The 26,759-nt window shown below is 44.5% G+C and overlaps 2 protein-coding genes across 2 annotated transcripts in view; both read right to left on the bottom strand.

Annotated features, from left to right (window-relative positions):
• chmp2a (charged multivesicular body protein 2A) overlaps window positions 1–243 on the bottom strand; it is a 16,138-nt gene extending 15,895 nt beyond the window's left edge. The window contains exon 1 of the mRNA XM_020519666.2: window positions 118–243. The gene's annotated coding sequence lies outside the window, so the exon portion shown is untranslated. The remainder of the gene's footprint in view (window positions 1–117) is intronic.
• Window positions 244–4,895: 4,652 nt separating this feature from the next.
• On the bottom strand, window positions 4,896–25,958 carry ube2m (ubiquitin conjugating enzyme E2 M). Its single transcript, XM_048617666.1, has 6 exons — window positions 25,692–25,958; window positions 17,095–17,189; window positions 13,451–13,489; window positions 12,131–12,234; window positions 9,179–9,242; window positions 4,896–5,654 (listed from the first exon to the last, which is right to left on the bottom strand). Exons 1-6 carry the CDS (start codon window positions 25,798–25,800, stop codon window positions 5,514–5,516), a joined length of 552 nt encoding a protein of 183 aa, XP_048473623.1. The 5' UTR covers window positions 25,801–25,958; the 3' UTR covers window positions 4,896–5,513.
• Window positions 25,959–26,759: the final 801 nt, after the last annotated feature.

Below are 26,759 nucleotides of genomic sequence, written 5' to 3'. Positions count from 1 at the left end.
TGGGGGAGGGGTCAGTCAGGAGCGGGTGAAGTGGGTGGGTGACGGGATGGGCCCGGGCCCGGACCCCGAGTTGACAGACAGACGGACTCCCCGCGCCCACCCCCGGCTCGGACGGACCTGGAGCCTTGGGCCTTGGGCCTTGGGAGGTGACGGTGCGCGTTGTCGCGGCCTCCGGTTCCTGTTGTTGTCTGCTTACGTCACCCACGTCGCCGGCCAATAGAAAACTGATGGATGACGCCATCGCCACTTACGTAGCGGCGACCGCACGCGCAGGCGCACTGCCGATCCTGGGGACAAACGCACCGCGCAGGCGCACTGAAGATGCAAATATCTGCCAGCAAGATCCAATCAGAAGTCACACGACGCCAGGTTCTGGTCCAATCGGTTTATTTGAAATCACAGGCTATCGGAGCGCTGCTCCTCTGTCAGGTGCAGTCAGAGAGTGAGCAGTGAACACAGATACAGAGTTCATAGGCAGAGAGATCAGAGGATCATACAATTTGTGTGACCTAATAAGTCTCTGCAGCTGGCCAAGAGTGTTAGACGGCTAGTAAAGTGTCAACAGCTGAATAACCAGCAAAGGGGTGACCTATAATCCGATTACGTGAGGCAAGAAATAATTACAAAAAATTAAAAATAAGTTGGTGCTGCGGACAAACTAAATGACTGGAATAACGTGATAGAATCCCTACAGTGTGGGAGCAGGCCATTCAGCCTGTACCATGACATGAACCCAAGATCATGGCTGAGGCCGTCATCATGGGTACGGAACTTGGCTATCAGTCTCTACTCAGCGATTCTGTGTTTTTGTATATCCCAAAGATCGCCTTGGAGGGCACTCACCTGAAGATCGGAGGCTGAATGCCTTTGTCCATCCCCTACGGACAAACCCTGCGCATGCACAGGATTTGCTCAGATGAGGAGGAACGCGACAGACTCCTAAAGGTTTTGAAGGACACCCTCATACGAACAGGATATGATGCTGAACTCATCAATTGCCTGTTCCGACGTGCCACAGCAAAAAAACTGCAACAACCTCCTCAGAAGACAGACACAGGAAACAACCGATAGAGTACCCTTCGTCGTCCAGTGCTTCCCCGGAGCGGAGAAACTACACCATGTTCTTTGCAGCCTTCAACATGTCATCAATGACGATGAGCTTCTCACCAAGATCTTCCCCACGCCTCCTCTTCTCATCTTCAAACAACTGCCAAACCGTAAACAGACCATTGTTCACAGCAAACTGCTCAGCCTTCAGGACAACATCGACCACAACACCACACAACTATATCATGGCAACCACTGCAAGACATGTCAGATCATTGACATGGACACTATCATTACACATGGGAACACCACCCACCATGTACTCGGCAGATACTCATGTGACTCGGCCAATGTTGTCTATCTCATACGCTTCAGGCAAGGATACCCCGAGGCATCGTATATTGTCGAGACCATGCAGATGCTATGACAAAGGATGAATGGACACTGTGCAACAATCGCCAGACAGGAATGTTCCCTCCCAGTAGAGGAACACTTCAGCAGTCAAGGGCATTCAGACTTCGAGATTCACAACAATGCAGAATCGCTGAGCAAAAACTGATAGCCAAGTCCAGGATCCATGAAAACGGCCTCAACTATAATCTGAGGTTCATGTCGTGCTGCATGTGACCCCACCACACTTCTGTATCTATAAAATCTTCCTTTCTGTCCTGTTTTGACAGCATCACCTTGATAAACTGTTATGATCTCTCTATCTTAATGAGTTTGTACAGTTTGGATTACTTATTACATTGGTTAGACCCTCAGCATGTGACTCTTATACCTGTCAAGTTATTCCAGTCATTTAGTTTGTCTCCAGCACCAGCTCATTTTTAATTTTTTGTAATTATCTCTCTGCCTCACATAATTGAATTATAATTCATCCCTTTGCTGGTTGTTCAGCTGTTGACTTTACTCACTATCTAACGTTCTTGGTCATCTGCAGAGACTTATATGACACTCCACTCACGCCAGAGTTATGATCTTTTGATCTCTCTGTCTCTGTAATCTCGCTCTCTGCACCTGATGATGGAGCAGCGCTCCGAAAGCCTGTGATTTCAAATAAACCTTTTGGACTATAGCCTGGCTTGGTGTGAATTCTGACTTTGTCCACCCCAGTCCAAACCAGCACCTCCAGCAAGATCCAATGGGATAGTACACATGTGCAGAGCACTGCTGTTTCACTGGGGGCAGGGACCACATGACGGAGCAATGCATTGGAGGTTGACTGCTCTGAGGCCCAATAAATTTGAGAGTTGGGATGAAGATTATGTGACTAAAGGGCAATAGCTACGTGACAAACAGGGAAACAACACAACCCCAAAGCTGTAACTGAGATTCCAGCAGCGCACCAATAGTAGATCTTCAATTCACAGAATTGTTAAGAGTGCAAGAAGATGGTGCTTGGGTCATCATATCTGCACTAGCTCTATCCCCTAGTGCCAATTTCCTGCCTTTCCCCCATATCCAGTACACTGCTTCTACCCAAATAGTAATCCAATGCCCTCTCAAATGCTTCAATTGAACCTGCCTCCACCTCATTTCCAGGCAATTTTATTTTTTGAACTTCAGGTTAGATACCTCAGACTATCCTGAATATTATATCAATTGCTTTGTTTTTGTCTGTTCAAGGGATATGGGTGTCACTGCATTTATTGCCCATCCCTAATTGCCCAAGAGTCAATCACTAGGTCTGGAGTCCCAAGTAAGGATAGCCTTCCCCCAAGGATACTCGTGATAGGATTTTACAAAAGTGGTTAAACAATCATATTCATACCTTCAGAATTCAAATTTCACTACTTGCCATGGTGAGATTTGAACACACACGCCAGAACATTATCATAGGCTCTGAATTACTAGCCCAATGACATTATCACCACACCGTTACCTCCCCAATTGGTCTTGACCATTTCAATATTTGAGTTGCAGCACCTTCAGTCTAAATCCACTGGTCCTGAGATGTTATAACATACTACTACAGCAAATGGGATGTGAACCCAGGCCTTTAGGAACAGAGATAGGGGCACTACCATAAACCGCTTCACCCCCAGTCGATACTCAGGTTAACTGGCTTCAGCTCATCTAACTCTAAAATTTAAAGACAGTTCTCAGCATCTGTGGAGAAAACAGTTAACATTTCAGGTCAGTGGCCTTTCATACAAACTCCTGCTTTTTTAGTCACTATCTCCTTTCAGTGCCACCACATTCATCACACACAACAGGAAAATTGACTGAGACAAATCATCAAAGGTTTCCATTTATTATGGTTATAAGAAAACTGAGCTGAAGGATCAGGTTCCTTCACATCAGGAGACACTAATAGAATGGATCCTTTGCTCCTGCTGCATCAATGCTAGGTTTAGTACTGACAACATTCAAAGACTTCCACTCTTCAGGGTGAAATAGGCACCCTTTGTTGGTCAAAACGAGATCCTTACTGGCAAACAGAATAAGATCACCCACACGCAAGTCTGGCAATATCTGAGCACCAATATGCTTGGGATGGTCAGATGCATCACTCAAAATATTGCACAGTGGGTAAGTTTTTTTTATTCATAGTCATAAGATTGCAAGTGCTGGTGATGAGCTGAATTGAAAATGTTTTTTTTAAACAAACCCAAACTGCAAAATTGCTTCATTCCAAGTGAGAAGACAGTAAGCATGGGTCTATATCAATCCAATGGGTCAAAAACTGCACACAGTAAACTCAGCTCCCATCCCATTTGCGCCCAGGGATTTCCTAAGGTAACGCCAGCTGTAGAAAGTTGAAGAAACTTCTCACACAAGGCGAGCCACACATGCAAACATTACCACTGTGTTCATATTTACCAGGATATAATTGTTGCTACAAGGATATCCCATCTTCTTTAACACACCTTGTAATCTGCTCATATAACAGCTTCTGTACCCAGGCACTGTTGAAAATGCCCAAGGTAAAAATTACAGGAACCATGAAGCAACATTCTTTTCCCCAAAAAGTTTGATAAGTGACACACCTCAAAGTACAGAGCTGCAGGTATCGTTCCTCATGCCATTCTGCAAGAGACACCGGGATATTCAACCTCAACAGGCAAACTCAATCCTTACCAACGCCATACTGACACTCCCAAAGCCCACTTCCACAGTGCAACAAGGCTGATTCCTCTCCTGTTGCCCAGCTAAAAAGAAAACCTCAAGGTTAACTGTAACTTCCCCCAAGCAGTTCCACCAGAGATTGGATTCACAGGCATCAGACTCAAACGTTGGACGGGATCTTGCTTTTAAATCTGGGCAGGGGGGAAGGTGGGACAGAAAGTGCTGTTTATTTAGGGCAAGTTCTTGCTGTTACCAAGAAGAATAAAAGGCAAGAGCAGGTTACATTTTAAGGGATTCTTAATGTAACTGAGTTTGTTTTTATTATTTTGAAATAAAGCGTGGTCAGTAAAAATTAAACATCACACAGTGGATGAAATCTCAAGTTAAAAATGAACCATGAGCTATTTTTCTTTTAAACAATTAAATGAGTACACCAACATCAGAATAACTTGGTGCCATGGAACCAGGTGGGGTCATGACCAGCATGTGCGGATATATAAGCAGTCATTTCCACAGAGACAGCCCTGTTCTGCAGTTACAGTGCATAAACATGCACTCCACAAAGGGAGCTAGCAGAATGATTGTTTGGATTTTCAGCCAGGCAGCTTGAAGGATGCAACAGCTCGAGTCTTATGAGGTGCTACAGTGCCAAGGCAACCAATACTTCCGCGAGAAGTGAAGAGCGGGAGCAGGTAACCTCCAGCGGTTCGTGTATGGAGTGCATTGTTTGACATTCTATTACACAGTTGAGGAAATAACCTACCACAGAAACAAAATGGGAGGGAACTTTTCATTTTAAAAAAATCTATACAACTTAATGAACAGGCAAAACATTCAAAACAGATTAGATGCAGCGTTACAGTAACGTCTCTCTCTGTCTCTTCAGATCCAATTGGTAACTTCTTCCTCCTCTGGCACATCCTGTGCATTTTCACCAACAGCGAAGGCGAGGGGACTTGGGTGGGGGTGGGAAAGGGGGTTGAGGGGGCAGGGTGGGGCAAAAATATTCCACAGACATTTAAAAAAATTTTATTAACATAAAGACGGCAGCACTCCTCAAGTGAAATACACTTACAATAAATTTAATTGAATCGGAGAGGGGACGGGGTTGTTGGGAGGTGGGGAAGGAGAGAACCAAAACTATTTCAAACTTCCTGGCATGCTCTAGAGCTAGTACGACAATCAAGCAGTCCTGTTTTTATTTTTAAAATTCCAATTCGGAGATTTCCTTCCTGTGGCAATATGCTGAGGGGCGTAAGTGGAAACCGCCCCTTCATTCTCTCTATGGCCCTCCTGCTTTCGGTCGAGTATTTTGTAAAGTTTTTATATATTGAAGTATGTCAGATTTTTTTTTTCCTCTCTCTGTGTGGCCTCAGTTTGTGCACTCTGAGCCCCTATTTAAGGCATCGCTCAAAATAAGTGGAGCCAATGTAACCTCCCCGCATGGATCGCTGCACGTTCTGTTCAAAGAGACGTCTGTTGTTCTGAAGGACTTCTGCTGCTTCCTTGTTCAGGGGGTCCTCAGGGTTAGGTTCCTGGGAGCCAGAGAGGGAGAGAAGAAAGCAGACAAAAGGAGACACACGCTTAAATTTACTGGTGGCCTTGCGCACGAGAAGTCAGGGCAGAATCAACACCACACTTTTGCAGGATCAGTTCTAGTTTAATGCTCTTCCCTCCCGTCTGTACGGTGCAGCTACTCCAGGACGTGAACACAGATGTCTAAGTCGACACTTCGGTGCTGCACTGTTGAAGTGTCACCTTTCAGAAGGGGTGTAAAACCAAGCTACTGCCAGCTCATGTTAAAAAATCCTACCCCAGTGGGAGGTGGGGGGATTACTTCAAACAGGAAGGAAATGATCCAATATTTATTACTGTATCAGCACTGCCAAACACAATATTACCCAGTCATATCACACTGTTCTGTGGGGAAACTTGCTGTGTGCAAATTGGCAGCTGCATTCCTTACACTGCAACAATGATTACACTTTGAACGTACTTCATTCCTTGAGTTGTGAAAGTCACTATATAAATCTTGCCCAGATCATACCAGTAACATTTCATTTACAGTCCTCACTGCAAAAGCATGCGATGAATGCAATTAACCTACCAAGTGATGTGACCATGTGCCCAAAATGTTGGAATTTTCTTCCTCTTATCTGATAAATAAGAGTCTGCACTCACTAGGGGAAGGGTATGGTTCTCAGTTTTCAGGACCATGTCAAACATAAAGGTGTATCTTGGCCTTTTTTTCAAAATAAAAACAGATGTTAATTAGTTTTCTACCTGTCCCCTGGAAATTATTTGTGACATTTAGCACTCTAGTAGGAATGATGCTAAACAACAATTTCTATTTACATATTCTCTTTAATGCACTAGGACACCCCAAGGTGCTGCACAGGCACATTATCAAACTGAAGCATGTTAGCAAGAACATCTACTGTGCAGGGAAAAAGTTACATTTATAGCACACTTTCATGATCAGCCAGCTCTGTCAAAGTGATTTAGAGCCAATGAGGTACTTCTAAAGTGTAGTCACTGTGGTAATATTGGAATGTGGAAGCCAATTTGCTCACAGGAAGCTTCCACAAATTGTAATGTGATCATGGCCAGGTAATGTGTTTTTAAACATGTTAATCGAGGGATAAATATTGGCCAGGTCAACAAGAGGAGAAATGCCCTGCTCTTTGCAGAATTGTTATGATGCAGGGGGCCATTGAGCCCATCTTCTTCAAAATAGACAGGTGGGATCTTTTACAACCATCTGAGCAGCCACTGGGGGCTCAGTTTAACTGTCATCTAGAAGACGACAGCTCCGGCAGTGCATTGCTCCCTCAGTACGGCACTCAAACGTCAGCCTGGGTTTCCGAACTCGATTGCTGGAGTTGAACACAGAGCCTTGCAACTCAGAGGGGAAGCATTGCCAAAGGAGCTGAGGATGCCCCTCAATTATTGAATCACAGAAATAAATCTGTCTTAAGCCACAAGCTACTATAGCCTGAAATTGACAGACCACTGAAAAAAAACTATATTGAGCAACTGTAGGTTAATACAAATGGTTATCACTTTGTTAGCTAATACTGCCTGTTTTAAATGGTGCAGACACTATAGCTTCTAGACCATGGGAAGCTCCACCCAGTGGCAGACATCTGCCACTGCACGCATAACCACATCACGGAATGACATAAGGAGTTAGGGAGGCAGATATCGGATTTAACACAAAAAAATCTCATTCAGTGAAATGTCAGTGGGTGTAACAAGAACAAATCTTTCAACAGATTCAGCCAAGGAAAGACAAACCACTTGTGTACAGCAACGAGCGTTCAACCTGAGGTTCCTAAACCCTGGGAATTGGATCGGTGAAAAGCAGCCAACATACTTACATATCTTATTACTGATCTGTCTTCCTTATTGATCTTGGACGAGGAGGTTGGAGAGGACTTAGCATTATTCCCAATCTGGTGAATAGATCCCATGTCATAGCACGAGGTGGTGTTCAGGTATGCAGTCATTGGGAACATATAAGTTAGGAGCAGGAGTAAGGTCTCTGGCTCCTTAAGCCTGTTCCATCATTCAATAAGATCATGGTGGATCTGACTGTAATGTCTACCCCAGAGTACCGTCTAACGTCCTTCTGCCAAAGTATAGCAAAGGTCAATAAACGTGGAGCTGGTCAGACAGCATGAGGACATGTGAAGGGTTCCAGCCCAAAACGGTGACTTTCCTGCTCCTTGGATGCTGTCAGACCGGCTGTACTTTTCCAGCTCCACATTTATTGACTCAAGCTTCCAGCATCTGCAGTCCTTACTGTCTCAAAATATAGCAAGGGTCTGTTAAGATTCAAGACTCCCTCGTTTTCCTTAAAGGAATGTAAATACAGCAAACTTTGTTTTAACGAGCACCTTATGAACTGGTAAGTCTTGACAAACCGGCAAAAATTATATACCTCAAATAGCTGAATTTTACTGTATTGTTGCGATCTCTGAATCGTCAGTCAAGGGTGCAAGTGAGACGCCTCTCTGCTGATAAGTTTTATTTAAGGCAAAGTTGCATTATTATTTAAGTGATTTATGCTGTAAATAAAGTATTACAGTGATGTGTCTACCCCCTGCGTTACATTTCTATTACTAGTTGGTGTTTTTACATAAGCAACCGGAATATTTGACCAACCAACACACTCCTGGTCCTGAAGGTGCTGGTTAATAAAAGAAGTTTGCTGTAATTTCCTTGCACAATTAAAAATTGCCCTATTTTGCAACTGGATTGAAGCTGTAACAAGGAATGTCAAAACCCCACTATGTTTTCTGCAAAATCTGTATGGACCTGTTCTACTTTTTTTTTTAAACTTGTAGATAATTTATGAATAAAGTCTATTTCTGAAATTGAAAGAAAAACTCCACAATCTTGACTATCCTAAAATAACCTTGCATCCCCTTGCATACCAAGGATTTACCTCTGCCTTAAAAAAAATTCAAAGGCTCTGCTTCCACTGCCTTTGAGAAAGTGGGTTCCAAAGCCTTATGACACTCTGACAGAAAAGAATTACACCTTTTTAAACTGACAAACCTTCATTTTTAAACAGAGACCCCTAGTTTAAGAAAATATTGATACATGACCCACGAGGCCCCATGATAAGCATTCAAAGCGACCTCAGCTGCAACTTATAGAATCCCCACAGTGTGAAAACAGGCTAGTCAGTCCAACAAGTCCACACCGCCCCTCCAAATAGCATCCAACCCAGACCCATCCCCAACCTATCCCTGTAACCCTGCCTTTCCCGTGGCTAACCCACCATAGCCTGCACATCTTTGGAGTGTGGGAGGAAACTGGAACACCCGGAGGAAACCCGCGCAGACACAGGGAGAATGTGCAAACTCCACACAGTCACCCGAGAGTGGGATCGAACCCGGACCCCTGGTGCTGTGAGGCAGCAGTGCTTATCACTGAGCCACCGTGCCGCCCTCGCAAATTTTTGCTTGGATACTCCTAAGTTTGCAAAACCGTGATTAGCCAATGTGGTTTCTCCACTCCAAAGTAAGTTCCTAGCAGTTTGTCCACTTACCAAAAAAAGGTACTGCAGCCCATAAATTATAGAGTTTATTGTTAATACAGGTTTCCAGTCCTCTCTGTGCAAAGAAAACAGAAAGACAATTAAGTAAATATCTTGTACAATTACCATTACCTTATGAATAGCAGCAACGCATAATCCTTTCTTGCTCAATAAACAGTAGTTGAGTGAGTAAACCTCACCTTCCTCCACTATGAGTGCACAAAACAGAGTTACATGCCCTGCACAATTACCACTTCTGCAAATTAATCACTCCTATCCTGTCCAGAGTCAGAGGCCTTCCTCTTTCCTCCTCCTACCCTCAGCTCTCTGCTGGCCGACAACAGAACCACAGAATTGTTCCAGCTCAGAAGGCAGCCGTCCTGCCTGGGGTGTCTGCTCTGGCCCTCTTAAGAAACAATTCACCTCGTGCCACTCCCTGTCCTCTCTCTGTGTAAACCTGCTCAGTCTGCCTTTTCAGATAATAACTCAATTGAACCTGCCTGCACCTTACTCTCAGACAGTACATTCACTCTGTGTGAAAATGGCTCTTCTGTTACTTCCTATGCCAATTACATTAAATCTATGCCCTCTCTTTATTGATCCTTCCAACAACAGGAACATTGTTCCTCCCTACATACTCTGTGCAGACCCCACATGATCTTGAACACCTCTATCAAATTTCCCATAAACCTTTATGGAAAAATGGAAAATTGTCCCAAACTCTCCAGGCTATCTTCATAATTGAAGTTCCTCATCTTTCGAACTGTTGTTGTGAATCATTCAGCACTCTCTCCAAAGTCTTTGTATTCTTCCTAAAAATTTTTAATTCTTCATTTTGTCATTCGGGTTATCACTCTGAAATGTCGGGTCTGGCTTCGCCCTCAACAGATGCTGCTTGAACTGCTGGTGCTTCCAGCATTCACAGCTTTTAGCTTTTGTTTTAAATGAGCTTCTGGAGTTGGATTCTGTAGAGCTTAAAAAGTTCAAATCGCCTGGTGAATACTTAAAATACTCCATGAAAGATAAGAGTCATGTTTAACAATTCTTTTTTTAAATGAGATGGTTTGAGCAGGTTCTGATCGAGTGACTTTAGGAAACAGGAACAAGAGGAGGCCATTCGTCCCCTCCTGCTTGCTCTGCCTTTCAATGGGTTAATGGATGATCACCCCACCTTTAACATCATTTTGCATCACTGACTGGTTTCAGACATGAGAAAACCAGAGGAGAAAAAAAAATTACAAACACTATTGAGGGGAAGGAGGTATTTCTCCAACAGACTCCCACCTGATGATGGATTTTTATTCACTGTACTAATCAGCATCGAATGCTAATTTCCCATTGCTCACTTCACAATGTTTCAGAGGCTCTGGTCTGTCTATGAACTACTTAGATCTAGTCAGAGGCAAAGCCATAAATAATAATAGCAAATCTAGAGCCTGCAATCCAGGACAAGCCTTCTCAAAAAGAACAGAAATATCACTCCTGCACTTAATACTGCATTGATCCCACAAAACCAACAGTTTCCACTCGACTAAAGGAGAAGCAAGTCCAATCTTTGGATCATCCTAGGCACTGCTTCAATACAGAACAGAACCATTGGAAAGTAAATCAGAGGTGGACACTCAGCCCATTAAATCTGTGACTGTTCCGTGATCAAGCTATCCAATCAGTCCTGGAACACTCCTGTTTCCCCCACAACCCAATATATTTTACCCCTTCAAGAATCCATCATAAATCTGTCTACATTGCCCCTTCCAGTCATGTTCCATATTCATGTTTCATGTTCTAGTCATGTTCCATATTCAGTTCGCAACTCACTGTGTAAAATAATTTACCACTGGCTCTTTTGTCAATTATTTTAAACCGGTATCTCCTGGTCACCAATGCTTTGCCAGTGGAAACAGTTCATCCTTCATTAACTGTATCAAATTTCTTTTCTTTCAACACCAACAACTCTACTTTCAAAAGATCCGTATACATGCAGTCCCTGATCTCTCAGTTCCTACCCCATTTAAAGCTGGTTCGAGAGTACAACCTAGCATGTTTATTACCCGTCATTCTGCCCACATTCTAAAATTTATTATTTGATGTTTCTCCGTATCTCTGACCAAATTCACATCCACAAAATAAAACAGATTAAATATCATGGTTACAGATTTCAGATACATTAATTTCTCCTGTCTGTTTTTCAGAAGTTGCTCAACATTTCTTTTCATTTAAAACGGCATTGCTTCTTTCTATTTGCATTTTGGGTTCTAACTCAAATAGCAACGTTATCCCAGCGGCCAGCCTAAAATGCAACTGCTGAGTAATTTTTCCTTCCAACAAAGGAGATTGACTGGAGACAAAACTGTACAAGATTATGTCAGGTCTTGATACAGAGGACAAAGAACAACTATCCCTATTAGCTAATTGTAGAAGGAGAAGGAACACAGGCTTAAGGTTTTAGGCAAGAGGTTCTGAGGACATGTGAGGATGATCTTTCTTTCAGTGAAGGAAATCATAATGATCTAGAACTCATGAACTAAGATGCTGGTGGAAGGCAATGATTTCAAAAGGAAATTGGATGGATACTTAAGAGGAATTAAACTGGATGTGCTGCAGTATACTGAACTTCAGAGTGCCAGCATGGACTCACTGGGCTGAATGGCCTCCATCTGTGTCATAATGACTAGTTTCCAGTCACTTCCTCAGTCAGGAAACCCACCCAAGAACTACTCAGGAAGCCAGCCATTTTGCAGACATTATCTGGGCCCCGAACCGGAAACCAGGGATCGATCTCCTCAATTTGTTGCATTCATGGCACTACCTCAGCACACCACAACCATAAACCACACAAGCACAATAAGCCACAGGAAAATAAAACTCACGATTCAAATATACAATAACAGCTTATCGAAGTCCGAGAAACAATTCCAAGCGTGCATGTAGCTTTGCAGGCCTTTCAATCCAACCTTGACCTACCTGAGGATGTTTAGGCAAACATTTCCTTCTAGATCGATGTTTGGGTGATACACCATAGTTTCACATTTCACCTTCGGAGGGTCGTGAGGATACCCTTGTCCAACCTGCAAAAACAGACGCGTGCAATGGAAATGAGGAACAGTATTAGCCACTTGAGTCTGCTCTGCCACTCAATATGATGGTGGCTCACCTCAACTCCGCCACTTTCCTGTCTGTTCCCCATAACCCTCAACTGCCCAACAGTTCAAGAATCTGTCAGATTCAGCCTTGAAAATATTCAATGACCCAGCCTACAGAGTTCTCAGGGATACAGAATTCGAACAATTCTCCACCCTTGGCGAAGCAATTCCTCACTTCTGAGGGAACGAGATTGACTACATTACTCCACAGAGAACGAGCAGAGACCTGATGGGTAGAATGGACTCCTTTTTATAAGAATACTTCTACGTTTCATTTAAATTGGAAACCTTTCATTCTGAAACAGTGCCCTCCAGTTCTCGACTCCTCCATGAGGAAAGACACACAAACCACATCATCCCAGAAATCAGCTGTGCAAACGTGCTCTGTACTGCCTCCAGTGTTAGAGTATCACTCTCAAACAGCACTAAGTATGTATGTGCACCACATGGACTGCAGTGGCTCAAGAAAGCAGCTCACCACCCACCACCTTAAGGGCAATTAGGGAATGGGCAATAATTGCTGGCCAAGCCAGCATTACTAACGTCCTGTGAAAGATTTTAATACCTTAATTCAGAAGACCAAAACGCACACAATACTCGAGATGTAGTCTCACTAACATATATCTATGTATATGTAATCCCAGTGCATCTGACTACACCTTCGGTGTAGCTGAATGGTTTATGTCACAGAATGGTTGCGGAAAATCTACAGTAGATGTGTGAGGTCAATGCAAGAGAGACACTAGTGACACACCATGACAGGTCTCCTGGTAGGAGTAACTACAAGCAGCAGCAGTGTCTAAACATTTACCCAACACATCCAAGCGTGTTGAGAATTCTTTACTCTGTTGATGTACAAATCTACACATCAACTTGCCTGAGGGGTTCAGGAGGAGGTTATCAGCTGGCACGTGTTTTGGCTGGCCTGCTCAAGTTTATGCAGACTTCTGTCTAAATTGGCGAAAAATGCACAACTCAAATCCCACTGAAGGCAAAGGAACGCTTAGCGAGAAATTCCCGAAATCGAGCTTCGTCCATTGTCACAATCGGCCTTAAAGTTGTACTTTTAAAACTCAGGGATGCAGTTTAGATGTTCGAAGTGTGCAATTCTCATGCAACAGTACAGCTACCCTCCACTTACCTTAAAGCTAAACACAAATTTCCCTCCTTTATAGAACCCCTGAAAACAAAAAGAACAAGAAGTTTTTAAACAAGACATATTTGCCAACTGCAGTTAATAAAGACAATGATTCTGGTAAGTATTCTCCCAGACATGTGGACCAAATCTAATCAGACACAAGACAAGTATTAAATCTTTTCCCGCTCATAACCATCACAGACTGTCAATGTACACAATTCCACATGTTCTGAATGTGCTGAATCCCAGTGAAACAAAACACCTTCCCATAAAATGGGATCAAAGTCCTTCTTCATTTGTTTCCAGTCTACCAGAGTGCAGAGATTTAAAATAATTGATCACACACTGAGGGCATCAGAGGGTCGGGAGAGCGCACGCCTGACAGAGAGAGCGAGAGAGAGAGGGCGGGAGCAGAAGAGAGGAACTGAGGGACTCAGTGTGTTGCTCTGATATGGAATGCATTGTCTGCGGCCTGGTGGAAGCAGATTCAAAGATGCCTTTCAACAGAGAGTTAAATAAACACATACAAAGGGCTGATCTGTAGTCCTCTGGTAAACAGCAGGGAAATAGAATGAAGTAGATAGCTCTTCGAAAGAGTAGGCATTACTCAATAGACCAAAAGGTCTCCTTCTGATGATCCTAGACAAACAGAACCTCACTAATCCAAAACTTTTCCACCTCGCCATCGCTGGACAACATTCCACTAAGAAGAGCAGGAGGCCACTTAGTCCCTCGTATCTGTTCGACCATCCACTGAGGCCTCGGCTGTTCGATGTCTTCTCCATCTGAGCCTCTGGCATATATCTTCAGTTAACAAAAATCCATTACCCTCGGGGTTTAAATTGAATTGACCCAGCAGCAGCTCCCATTTGCAGAAGAGACTCAAACATCAGTCACCTTTTGTTTGTCGTTGTGCTTCATAATTTCACCTGAAAGATCGGACTCCAAAGTTTAGGATACGTCTCCTCGTCCCAGACTCCAAATCTTTACCCATTTAGCACTCTCCAAACTCTCCCAGATATAGAATTCCAACAGACCAAATTGCTCTTTTATTCCCACTGGATCAAGTCACAATTAACCAAACCTCCCTCGCAGTTAGTCACAGGGATTGAATTCCTAATTCATTCACAAAGCACTGGAGGTTACAACGAGAGGAATGGGTAGATGTGTTGGGGACAGGACAGTCTCGCCGTACAAAGCATGTTTCTGTTTCCAGATTTGTCATTTCATAATTCAAAACTCGAAGTGAATTCCTCAGGAAGCCTAATTCACATGGAACTATTCTTGAAAAATTATCAGGAACCAGACAATGGAATCTATGAGAATTACTGAAGCTCATCCACGATCTCACCATAAACCTATTCACTTCCCGCTCCTAATAGAAACCCGCCTCCTGACATTTTCCATCTGGCTGTACATTCCATCAAGATGGTGTCTGCTGAAACTAACTATCTAAGGATAAATTCTAAACAAACATGCTCGCCTCTCTTTTAAAAATGTGCATACGCATGTAAAATATAAAGCCAATATGCAAAATTATATTTTAAAAATTCTATTTTATTTACAGGTTTTTTCCCCACTTAGACCATAAGTTATTGAAGCAGAATTAGCCCATTCGGCCCATTAAGTCTGCTCCACATTTAATCGTGGCTGGTATGTTTCTCAACTCCATTCTCCTGCCTTCTCCTCATAACCTTTGATCTCCTTACTAATCAAAAACCTATCTCGGTCTTAAATACACTCAATGACTTGGCCTCCACAATCATCTGTGGCAATGAGTCCCACAGAATCACTACACTCTGGCTGAAGAAACTCCCCATCGTAGCAGCTCCAAAGCGTTGTCCCTTCACTCTGAGGTTGTGTCTTGGATCCTAGTCTCTCTGATACTGGTAGAAACATTTTCTCCACGTCCACTCTATCCTGCCCTTTCACTATTCTGTAAGTTGCAAAGATGGCTAGGTAGGTTTTTAATCATTCTTTGCTTCAATTTATTTCTGAGGTTTTACTGCTCCTGGGTGTCAAAAACACAACCTTCCACCAACGGTTGCCCTGCTCAGCCCTAAGGCTCTTCCACGGCCACACTACAATGGGCCCCTTTAGTGTCGCACCCAAAAAACAGAACTCTCAACACACTAACAGTGGAGAGAATTGCAACCAGCCTACTCAAAGCCCGTGTGCACATGTCTACACACACTTTGCAGGAGGGGTAACCAGGAAGGAATCAACAGCTGGAACTTTGGCTGATTCCCCTTCTTTCCCACTAACTGTGGCTCTTTGCTAGCCTTTATTTCAACACAATTAACAGGGGAAGCAGACCACTCAGCCCATTCAAACCTGCCCTACCATTCAATACGATCGCGACTGATCCACTTTTCTGCCTGACACAATAAACCCCAACCCCCTTTATGGATCATTAATCTGTGTAGAACAGCCTTCAACATACTCAATAACTTTAAATTCCGGTCTCCCTACTATAGGAAAGATGTTGCTAAACTTGAAAGGGTTCAGAAAAGATGTTGCCAGGACTGGAGGGTTTGAGCTATTCGGAGAGGCTGAATAGGCTGGGGCTTTTTATGCCTGGAGCGTTGGAGACTGAGGGGAGACAGAGGTTCATAAAATCATGAGGGGTATGGATGGGGTGTATAGTCAAGGTCTTTTTTTCCAGGGTAGGGGAGTCCGAAATTAGGGGGCATAGGTTTCAGGTGAGAGGGGAAGGATTTAAAAGGGACCTAATGGGCCGCTTTTTCACATAGAGGGTGGTGTGTGTATGGAATGAGCTGCCAGAGGAAGTGGAGGAGGCTGGTACAATTACAACATTTAAAAAGTGACAGGATGGTATATGAATAGGAAGGGTTGAGAGATATGGGCCAAATGCTGGCAAGTGAGGCTAAATCAGTTTAGCATATCTGATCAGCATGGATGAGTTGGACCGAAGGGTCTGTTTCCATGCTCTACAACTCAATGACTCTATGACTGATCTTGAACTTCAACTCCACATTCCTGCCTGCTTCCCTAATCCAATTCCCACCTTAAATATATTTTTCAACGGAACATCCACTGTCCCCTGAGTGAACTGAATCAGTGAACTGATTCACCTCAACATGGCCCCTTATCCTGGGACTGTGCCCCGTGGTTTTAGACTTCCCAACCAGTGCAGACACCCTCTCAGCAGTTACCCTGCCAAGCGCCTTCAGAACATGGCATGTTTCGATGAGATCACTTCTCATTCTTCTAAATTTCAGAGAATATCAGCCGCAATTTCCTCAACCGCTCATTGTCGGACTGGGATTGGGACAAAAACAGAAAGTGCTGGAGAAACATAACAGATCTGGCAGCATCTATTGAGGGAGAAACAGTTAATATTAAACCCAGTGACCCTTTGTCAGAACACTAGGACAGGGAGCTGGCAAATTCTGGGGTCTGAGAACTAATGTTGTGATACACCAGAACGGGTATGTTTGAGTCTCACAGTGGTTGGCAAACCTGGTCTTCCCCTGTCCTCTTATTGATCAGTCTGGTTCAAGAACCAAGAACCTTGGTTTCCACCATCAAACACCAACAGTTCATTGAAAACATCCGCACTTTTAAAAACAAAGACATTCAAAGCTCTCAGTCAGGTTGATAATAAACTTCTGCTCATCACTTACTTCATCTGGACAGATGATGAGTTTGAAGTTGAGGAGGTCATCAGGATCTGGGAAAACTATCTCACAGGTTTTAGGTAAATTCAACTCATTTATATCTGAAAAAAATCAGAAGGGACAATCCAGTGAACAACCAGAGTATCAACAGATTTATTCAATTTTTTCATTAGACACAAGGCCTCACTGACCAGGCCAGTATTTTGTTGCCTATCGCTAATTGAGGTTGAGAAGGCGATGGTGAGCTGCCTTCCTGACCCGCTGCAGTCTCTGGGATGTAGGAACACTGACCGTGCTGTTAGGTGGGGACGTCCAGGATTTTGACCTACCCTAGCCAAGGAAAGGGCATATAGTACCAAGTCCGGATGGTGAGTGGTCTGAAAGGGAACTTGCAAGTGGTGGCATCTGCTGCTCTTGTCCTTCAAGATAGTAGAGGCGGCAGGTGTGGAAGGTGCTATTGAAGGGGGCCGGATGCACGACCGTATTATAGCTTGCAAACGGTACATGCAGCTTCCACTGTGTCAGTGGTGAAGGGAGCGATCCTTGAAGGTGGTGGAATTGGTGCCAATCATGCAGGCTGCTTTGTCCTGGATGGTGTTGTTTGAGCTGCACCCATCCATGCAAACATCAGTATTCCATCTCACTCCTGTGTGCCTTATAGATAGGGGATAGCTGGAGAAAAAGCGTAGACCAGGCAATGGAATCGAAGAACAGAACATGGTGGAAATAACCAGCATTTCAGACAGCATTTCCACAGACATTGGCTGGCCTGCAGAGTGCTTCCGGCAATTTCTGTTTTCCTTTCAAATTTTGAGCAACCACGCCCCCCAGTTAGCAGATTCTAACTCGAGAAATCGAACAGCAACACAGAAATTTCCCAATCATTTGCAAAGTTCTTCTCATAGAGTCATACAGCATGGAAACACCCTTCGGTCCAACCAGTCCATGCCAAACATAATCCCAAACTGAAATAGTCCCACCTGCCTGTTCCTGGCCCATTTCCCTACAAACCTTTCCTATCCATCCAAATGGCTTTCAAACATTGTAACTGTACCTGCATCCACCAATTCCTCAAGAAGTTCACTCCACACGTGAACCACCCTCTGTGTAAAACATTTGTCCCTCATGTCTTTTTTTAAAATCTCTCACTTCTCACCTTAAAAATGTGTCCCCTAGTCTTGAAATTCCCAATCCTAGGGAAAAGACAACTACCATTAACCCTATCTATACCTCTCATTATTTTATAAACTTCTATAAGGTCACCTCTCAACCTCTTATCCTCCAGTGAAAAACGTCCAAGCCTATCCAGCATTTCTTTTTAACTCAAACCTTCTATACCCGGCAACATCCTAGTAAATCTCTTCTCAACCCTCTCCAGCTTAATAATATCCTTCCCAAAACTGGGCAACCTGTACTGGACACAGTATTCCAGAAGAAGAATTATGTACCTGCCCCACTAGGTCCCTCTGTTCTACAACACTACCCAAGGCCCTACCATTAATTATATAAGCGCTACCGTTGTTTGTTGTACCAAAATGTAAAACCTCGCACTTATCCAGATTGAACCCCATTTGCCACTTTTCAGCCCATTGACCCATTTGATCAAGATCCATTTGTTATCTTAGAAAACCTTCTTCACTGTCTACTATGCTACACATCACAGTTGGGGTACAATCGCAACAGACTTCTCTGATAAATTGATTTGCAATTTAACTTCTAAAACAAAGAAATTGATTTAAAAAACATGTCGATACAAGTAACTATAAACTGTCTGGCTACTCATTTAAAAAGAAATCGGTTCACTAACTGTCCTTTAGGGGAGGAACTCTTGCCGTCTTTATCTGGTTTGGCTCCATATGTGACCACAGCCCCACAGTGACCTGGTTAGCTTTTGATTGTCCTCTGATGTTCCTGAGCAAGCTGCCCAGCTGCACATAAAAAAACTTTTAGTCCCTTTTACAGGCCTGTTCTTTAAATTGATTTCTTTCCTTTGTTTCAAAAGTAAAGTTCAAACCCTCAACTTGCCAAACCTGTGATTTGAATTGACACAACCTGGCCTATTAGCTCATTAAGGAAACCACAACACTACCACTAGCCAAGGTAACGTTATGGCAGAAATCATACCACTGGTAGGAACAAAAAGTCAAGTGGTACACACATCAAGGTCAACACTGCAACCACTTAAAACGTACGATGGAAGATCCATTGGGGAGACAGTGGCATAGTGGCAATCCAGAACCCCAGGCTAATGTTCCGTGACATGGGTCATGGTAATAGAATATGGTGAAATTTGAATTGAACACAATCTTGCATTCCTCGTCTCTTGTGGCACAGTGATAGTGTCCCTATTTCTGAGCAAGGAGCCCTGGGCTCAAGTCCCACCCTGTTGTTGAGGTGTATAATGGAATCTCTGTTGGTTAGAAGATAACTACAGGAGAAGATCCATGTTTCCACTGGCTTCCATTAGAAAATCCAGTTCTCTTTCCTAAGTCCAGTGCACAATTCCAAAACTTCAATAAAAACTTATTAAAAAATCAATGTTCTATTAAACAAACTTTCTTATATTTTCCTGATTGACTTGAATACATTGTCTTTACAGTGCTCACCAAGCCTCAAGTTGGCTGAACTTTCTATGCACAGGTCCCATCAACTTCGTCACTAACTTTTGAAAATAAAATTGCAACACTCGGGTCCATCCCTGATTCCTCAGCAAGGCAACAGGTCTCTCCAGAACCCAAGTGGGTACAATAAAGTACACAGTATGAGGGGAGTTTCCACTCTAGGCATTGAAACCTTTGACCGCACCTTTATCTCCAGAATCGAACTCACCTCCTCCAAATCATGTTCATCCATCACTTAGACTCATACAGCATGGAAATGGACCCTTCAGTCTAACCAGTCCATGACAACCATGTTCCCAAACTAAACTAGTCCCACCTGCCTGCTCCTGGCCCATATCCCTCCAAACCTTTACTATTCATGTAGTTAACTAAGTGTCTTTTAAACGTTGTAACTGTACCTGCATCTGTCACTTCCTCTGGCAGTTCATTCCATACACAAACCACTCTCTGCATCAAAGAAGTTGCCCCTCATGTCCTTTTTAAAACTTTTGCCTCTCACCTTAAAAATATGCCCATGAGCTTTGAACTCACCCACCCTAAGGAGAAGACCTCTGTCACTCACTTTAACTATGCACTTCATGATTTTACAAGCCTCAAGAAGGTCACCCCTCAATCTCCTACGCTCCAGTGAAAAATGTCCTAGTCTTTCCAGCCTTTTTTTATACCTCAAACCCTTCATTCTCAGCAGCATGCTGTTAAATCTTTTCTGAATCCTCTCCAGTTTAATAATATCCTTCCTATAATAGGGCATGTGGGTCTGGCAACAGCTCAATACTTTAAAACAAACTCTAATGCTGAACCCTACAATCCTCTGGGATCTCTGCACACCTCAGATTCTGGCCTCTTGCACCTCACTGTCAGAGGTTGTGCCATTTATCACCACTCAAGGATATGATTATATATAGACTAAGATGTTGCTCCAGTACAGAACTGAGCCAGTAAAACCTGTATTATGTTACCAGACTGGTGAGAAACCGGCAGAGAGAAGATTTTTCAGTCCCAGGTGTTAAACAGAGACGGCCTGCCTGTTACTGTGATTAACACAAATGCTTTTTGATCCTACAGCAGTATTTAAGGGGCGCTAGGAGATCTCAAAGCATTCTGGTTAACATTCTTCGCTGAAACACCATTATTTAATCAGATCACTGTCTGAAATTTTGCACTCGCCTAGATCGCTGCACTGGAGTCATTTACTGTTCGATTAGAGCTACAGCACCCCACTGCATTGAAGTCGCACCTTTTTTCAAAAATGTTTGATGACGGATGCTCGAAAACATCACAGAAAAATGCTCCAGAGGTGAAGGCAGTTAATCGAACCTGGTGTGAAAAGGTCACCCACTCAACAACAACACAGAGCAGACAGGGAACGGTTGCAGACAGCAAGAGGGGAATATATATTTCAATAGCCTTCAACAAACATTTTAATGTATGTTCCTTCTATTTATGCGTGATGGTAGTTATGATCTAGTGATCAGTCAATTCTTGCAATAAACTTGGTCAGGAAAGTGCCTTTACAAGTTTGGTGATTCAGATAATTTAAGTCTGCCCCCATAAGGAAGTGGTTAGGAAATAGGCTTTTACGTAGAAAGGGTTCTGTTCAGTTGTGAAATGCTCCAGCAGAAATGGTGAAGGACAGAAAATCTCCAATTAAATCTCAGAGGGCAATGGATAGATATCTGGAAAGGAGATATTTTAAAAAACGTGAGCGTAAAGAAAATGGAATGCAGCAAAGGAAGCTATCCTTCCAGACATTATGTGATATTCTCACACAAGGGAACAGTAATGACTGAGCTCCTTCTCAAAGTGAGTATAATGGTGACTTGCAGCAAGCCAAACTCAGGATCTCATGTCTAAAATGTTATCTGATTACACAGGATCTGCAACACAACCAATTCATGTCAGCATTATGATCCACCATCCCATACTTCCTCATCCAAATCTACCCTCAATTCCTCATATGCCTGCCTAGCAACCAGAGCTGAAGATCTATATGAGCTGTTACCAGTTTCTTTATTGCCCATTGATCCAGATAGGCTTTAAACAAAAATTCACACTACACTCTTCCAATACTCCTGAACCAACTCTCCCTGCATGCGTAACTATCATTACAGGGTGAAACTGCAACGAGTCAGAGGAAAAGCCAATTCCACAGCAGAATGAATTGCAGAATAAAAACTAAAAGTCCCTCTGAGGAATCCCAGTCACTCAGTATCTTCGAGAGAGGCATGAATAGATTTCTAGATTTTAAAGACATGAAGGGGTGTGAGGATAGCACAGGAAAATTGCAATGAGGTAGAAGATCAGCTATCACCCAGCTAAATGGAAAAACAGGGGCTCAAGGGGCCAAATGGCCTACACCTGTTCCTTTTACCAATGCTGGCTGGAGGTCTCCTCACCGAAACCCTGACTTAACAAGTATTCGACTTGCATACAATAATGCACAGGGCCAACCTCCTGCCTACGTAACACTACGTCATTAATTTAAGAATGGATTATGTCACTATACTATTAATGCAGAGACCTGAAGCCAGGAAAGACAAGATCAAGTCACACAGTGTCAGTTTGAGAACTTTAAATCAGTTCTTTGTTTACTAATGTTCTTCACAGAAGGTGGACCAGCCGAGAACCAATAAGTGATTCCATTTTGCCGAACAACCCAAACCATTGTAATGTTAGGAAAACAAATTAATACTGCGGATGCAGGAAATATGGAATTGAAATTGTTGGAGAAACTCAGTAGGTCTGGCAACATCTGTGGAGAGAGAAACAAAGTTAACTTGTTGAGTTCAGTATGACTTCTTCAGAGATACTGCCAGACTTACTGAATTTCTCCAGCAAGGATCAGCTTTTGTTCCATTGTATTGTGAACTAAATATCAAATGTTTGCAGTGACTCTTCTGAATTTTACACTATCCAATGGAGCACTGAGGAAACTAGATTTGATTTCAAGATGTGTATCCAGAGGACACTTTCGGCAGCTTGAAACTGCTGAAGCGAGCTATGACAAATCTGTTATAGCTGGGAGAGTGCTCAATCTCAGGAGACAAAGCAAGTGTTCCACAGGAATAATGCATCAGTTCCAGTCCACTAAATTAGTCAGTGACAGTTGCAAATCTGTCGCAGGAACAGAGCTGGACATTCACACCTTGATCGTGCGATGACAAACCCAGGCAGCCACAAATTGTTCAAGGCACCTCAACGTGATACGATTATGGTGAACACCCCTCTGGCTCTGGGGAGCTGGTCATACCGCACAGATAGAATGGAGTTAGGGCACGCTCCGGTTAGGAACCTTGCTGCCAGCTGGTCTCAGCACAAGACTGGAACTCACAACTGCTGTTGGATGGGAGGAGAGATGAGCACACATCTGCTTTTTGAAGGGGTGATAACCTCAGGCAGACAAACAGATGGGGAAGAGCTGACCAGCTGCTGGGAACAGAATTCACATTAGTTGAGAGAGAGGAAGTGCAAGGGGGATTGACACGATAGGGTCCCCTAAAATAATCAGCTGCTAGTACCTAAAAGCAATCAGAATGCTTTTTTTAAGACAAAAAGATCCTCCATACAGGCATACAAAATTGGAGCAGAAATGGCCATTCAGCCCTTTGACCTTGCTCTACCATTTAATAACATTACGGCTGGTTTGTTTGTTTTTTGAATTCCACATTCTCATCTGCCCCTCATAGTCAAGCGAATCAAAAGCTATCAAGAATTTATCTACCTCTGCCTTAAAAATATTCAGTGATCCAAACTACATTGTCTGCTGAGGCAAAGTTGCACAACTCTCAGAAAACAATAAATCCCTCATCTTTGTGCAACAGGGTCCCCAAGCTCTGGATTCACCCACAAAAGGAAACAGCTTTTCCAACTCCATCTTATCAAGACGATTCAGAACCTTACACATTTCAATCAAGTCACCCCTTCTAAACTGGTGAAAACAAGCCCTGTCTGTCCAACCTACAGAAAACCCGCTCATCAGGTATCAGTCTGCTAAACCTCACCTTAACTGCCTCCAACATATTTACTTCCTCCCTTAAATAAGAGGCCAACACCACAAAGAACACCCCCCACATATAGTGCTTTCTAACTTGTGGCACTGAAATTATTAGATATTTAGAAAATAAAGTAACCTTGAAATTGACTGAATAGAGCTCACTGTCCAATGTAAATCTTTCCAAACCTTTTGGAGAACTGACAAGTATTCTAAAAACATGCTTATATACAAAAAGCACCTGTACTCTCTTTGTATTTGGTCAGTTCCCCTTTCTCTCTCTCTATCTGATCAATGCAACCTCAGGATCTCCCTATCTTAGGTCCTCTTGCGATTAATGGTCCCTTCCTTCTGCCCCTATCATGATGGTCCAGTGATCTGTAAATCCTCAACACTGGATAAAGCATTTCCCAACATGGGGCCCCTTACACAATCCAAAAATACGCGTGGCTCGGGTAATGACAGAATTCTGCAGAGCAGCAGTTATTTTGGGGATGGCAATCACATTTTCATAGAATCCCCACACTGTGGAAACAGGCCATTTGGCCTAACGAGTCCATACCAACCCTCCAAAGAGCATCCCACCCAGACCCACCCCCCCAACCTATCTCTGTAAACCTTGGGTCAAAACCCACGACTGGTCAGTTGGATAAAGGCACCACTTGTTGCACATCCCCGCTTAGGAAAGAAAGAGAAACTGTTTTCAGAAATTCAATGCCTGCCCATGAGTGGGCATGATGAATGGCTAGCTGGAGTACCAGCTACTGCCGCCACCTTTTGTCAAAGATTAGAAATGGATGACTGATTATGTGAGGAGATTTCCAACGCGGATGGATGTCAGCAGCAGTACTTTCCAAGTGTAGAGGCCAAAAAAAATCTATAAATTACAGCACTTTGCCTTCCATGTAAATAAGAGCTCTCCGACAGGAGCTATGTAGTTACTTTCCCTTGAAATATTTTATATTGCAGCATTTCAAAGGCTTCCCCAGCTTCCTCTTAAATGATAACATAAAATATTCCCTAGAGTGCAGTACAGCACACTCTAATAACTATGTTTGGAGAACAAATACCTCCAACTTCCTCCCTGCCTGCGCAGGCCATCCCATTCAAGCCCAGTCATCAATTTGCCAATCTGTGAAAACTGCCTTCTGCCACTGATGTTTTGTGATTGTAATAAAACTCCATCTAGCCCTAATTTCAAACTAGCATTGCAAGTATGGGACTACATATCCTTCCTGGACCAAGGAGCTTTGTCTCAATGCTTTGGAGAAGAAACCTGACATTTTGCTGGCAAATTTCAAACTTCTCGGGTGCTGAGACAACCGGTTCAGAAGCCCAAGGCATGGCGACCCTGGAATTGGTGTTGGTGGCAGATTACAAGAGTGGAGGCATTGAGACGGTAGGGATTATATCAGTGTCAAAGGGAGGAGTTGAGGAATGGGCTGAGGTGACAGATTCCGACTGTGGTGATTGCGGTTCCCCTCATGAGACGGCAACAGAGTGGTCAAAGACCAAAACTGGCACCAGTTACCAGGCAGTTAGTAAGGAGTTGGCTGTAGCTGCCTCACCCAAGAAGATCAGTGCTTTTATCAGGAGCCCATTGAGCCTGGGGGAAATCCCTGACACCCTCTCCTCACCCCATAGTCAGGCCATAGTGAGGGGGAAAGGGGTGGGGGTAACTGAACCCAACCCTGGGGAAGGAAGGGAGGGAGGGGGGTTCTGAGTAACCCAACACCCAGATCCTCTCCTCTGTCTCTCCCAGTCCTGGCCTCGGAGCAGAGCCCTCTCCACATGAAGGAAGCCGGTCGAATCGGATCCCAGGCTCCATCTGAGGCCTAGCTGCCTCCAGGCCTTCGCTGTGGGTCAGAGGCCGGTCTCTAACCCCCGCCGACACCAGTACCCCTTGCCCCGGTGCCTCAGAGAGGCCTGGCCCGCCGATCCCTCCCCCCTCCCCTGGGCCCCGGCTTCGCCGAGCCCCGGCCTCCCGTTACCTTTCTGAATGCGGAGCTGCGCGGCCGACGCCTTCTTGGTGCCGGTCTTGGCGGCTCCGGCGGCGTCCTCTTCCTTCTTCTGCTGCTTGAGCGAGAAGAGCTTGATCATGATGCGGCGGCGGCGGGGCCTCGGGACTCAGGCTGGGGGTCGGAGGGAGACACGGAGCCGCCGCTCGGGCTGGGAGCAGAGCGCGGGGCAGCGTGGGAGCGGAGCGGGTCAGAGGGCAAGGGGGCGGAGTCAGCCCGTGGATGGTTAGCGGGCTTGGGCGGAGCTAAGGGAATGGGTGGGGCTAGGGTGTTGGGCGGGGCCTAACGGTGTGGGGGCGGGTCTAGAGGACGCGGGCGGGGTTACCGGCGTGAGCGCGGCTACATGGGACTGGGCGGGACTAGAGAATGGGGCGGGGCTATATGGGAGCGGGCTGCGCTGGAGGACATGGGCGGGGTCAGTTGCGTGGCTGTGGATACATGGGGGGGCGGAGCGAGAAAACGTGATGCGGGTCACAATTGGTGGGCGTGGCTAAGTGACAGGGCGGAATTTAGAGGCGAGGGCGCGGGTGCAGGAGGGGCGGAGCTGAATGATGGGGGCGGAGATTATTCAAACAGGCGCGGCCTAAAAGGGGGCGCGGCAGGGCACAAATGGGCGGGACCGAATGAAGGGGGCGTGGTCGCGTACAAGGCGCTGGAGTGAAATGGGCGGGGCCGAGTCAAGGGGGCGGGGCTGAATGGAGAGGCGGATCCCCTATAGTTTGGCGCACTGTGTTGAATGCTCAAGTTCTTGCTCATTTCCCAGGGCAACACAACTGCACAAAAACCTTCTGAGGAAGGGTCAACGGACCCGAAACGGTAACTCTTTTTTCCTTCACAGATGCTGCCAGACCTGCTGACCTTTTCCAGCAACTTTGTTTTTGTTCCTGATTTACAGCATCCGCAGTTCTTTCGGTTCTTACACAACTGCACCTCGGGGCGGTGCAGGAGGAGGAGAGATCGCTAAAGCACAAGGGGGCATTGGGTGTCACACGATGGGAAATGGGTGCCATACAAGGGGAGATGGGTGTCACACCGTGGGGG

The sequence above is a fragment of the Rhincodon typus genome, chromosome 37, assembly GCF_021869965.1.
Source record: "Rhincodon typus isolate 14 chromosome 37, sRhiTyp1.1, whole genome shotgun sequence".
Taxonomy (NCBI): Eukaryota; Metazoa; Chordata; class Chondrichthyes; order Orectolobiformes; family Rhincodontidae; genus Rhincodon; species Rhincodon typus.
This window is presented reverse-complemented; position numbering and strand designations above follow the sequence as displayed.

Bases quoted from the DNA above. Each gene is read 5' to 3' on its own strand.
- ube2m (XM_048617666.1), bottom strand. From the start codon at position 25,800: ATGATCAAGCTCTTCTCGCTCAAGCAGCAGAAGAAGGAAGAGGACGCC. The intron at 13,490-17,094 runs GTAAGTGATGAG...TTTTGTTTTCAG, and splicing joins TCATCATCTGTCCAGATGAA to GGGTTCTATAAAGGAGGGAA. The intron at 5,655-9,178 runs GTAAGTGGACAA...TCTGGCTCCCAG, and splicing joins GGCTGCAGTACCTTTTTTTG to GAACCTAACCCTGAGGACCC.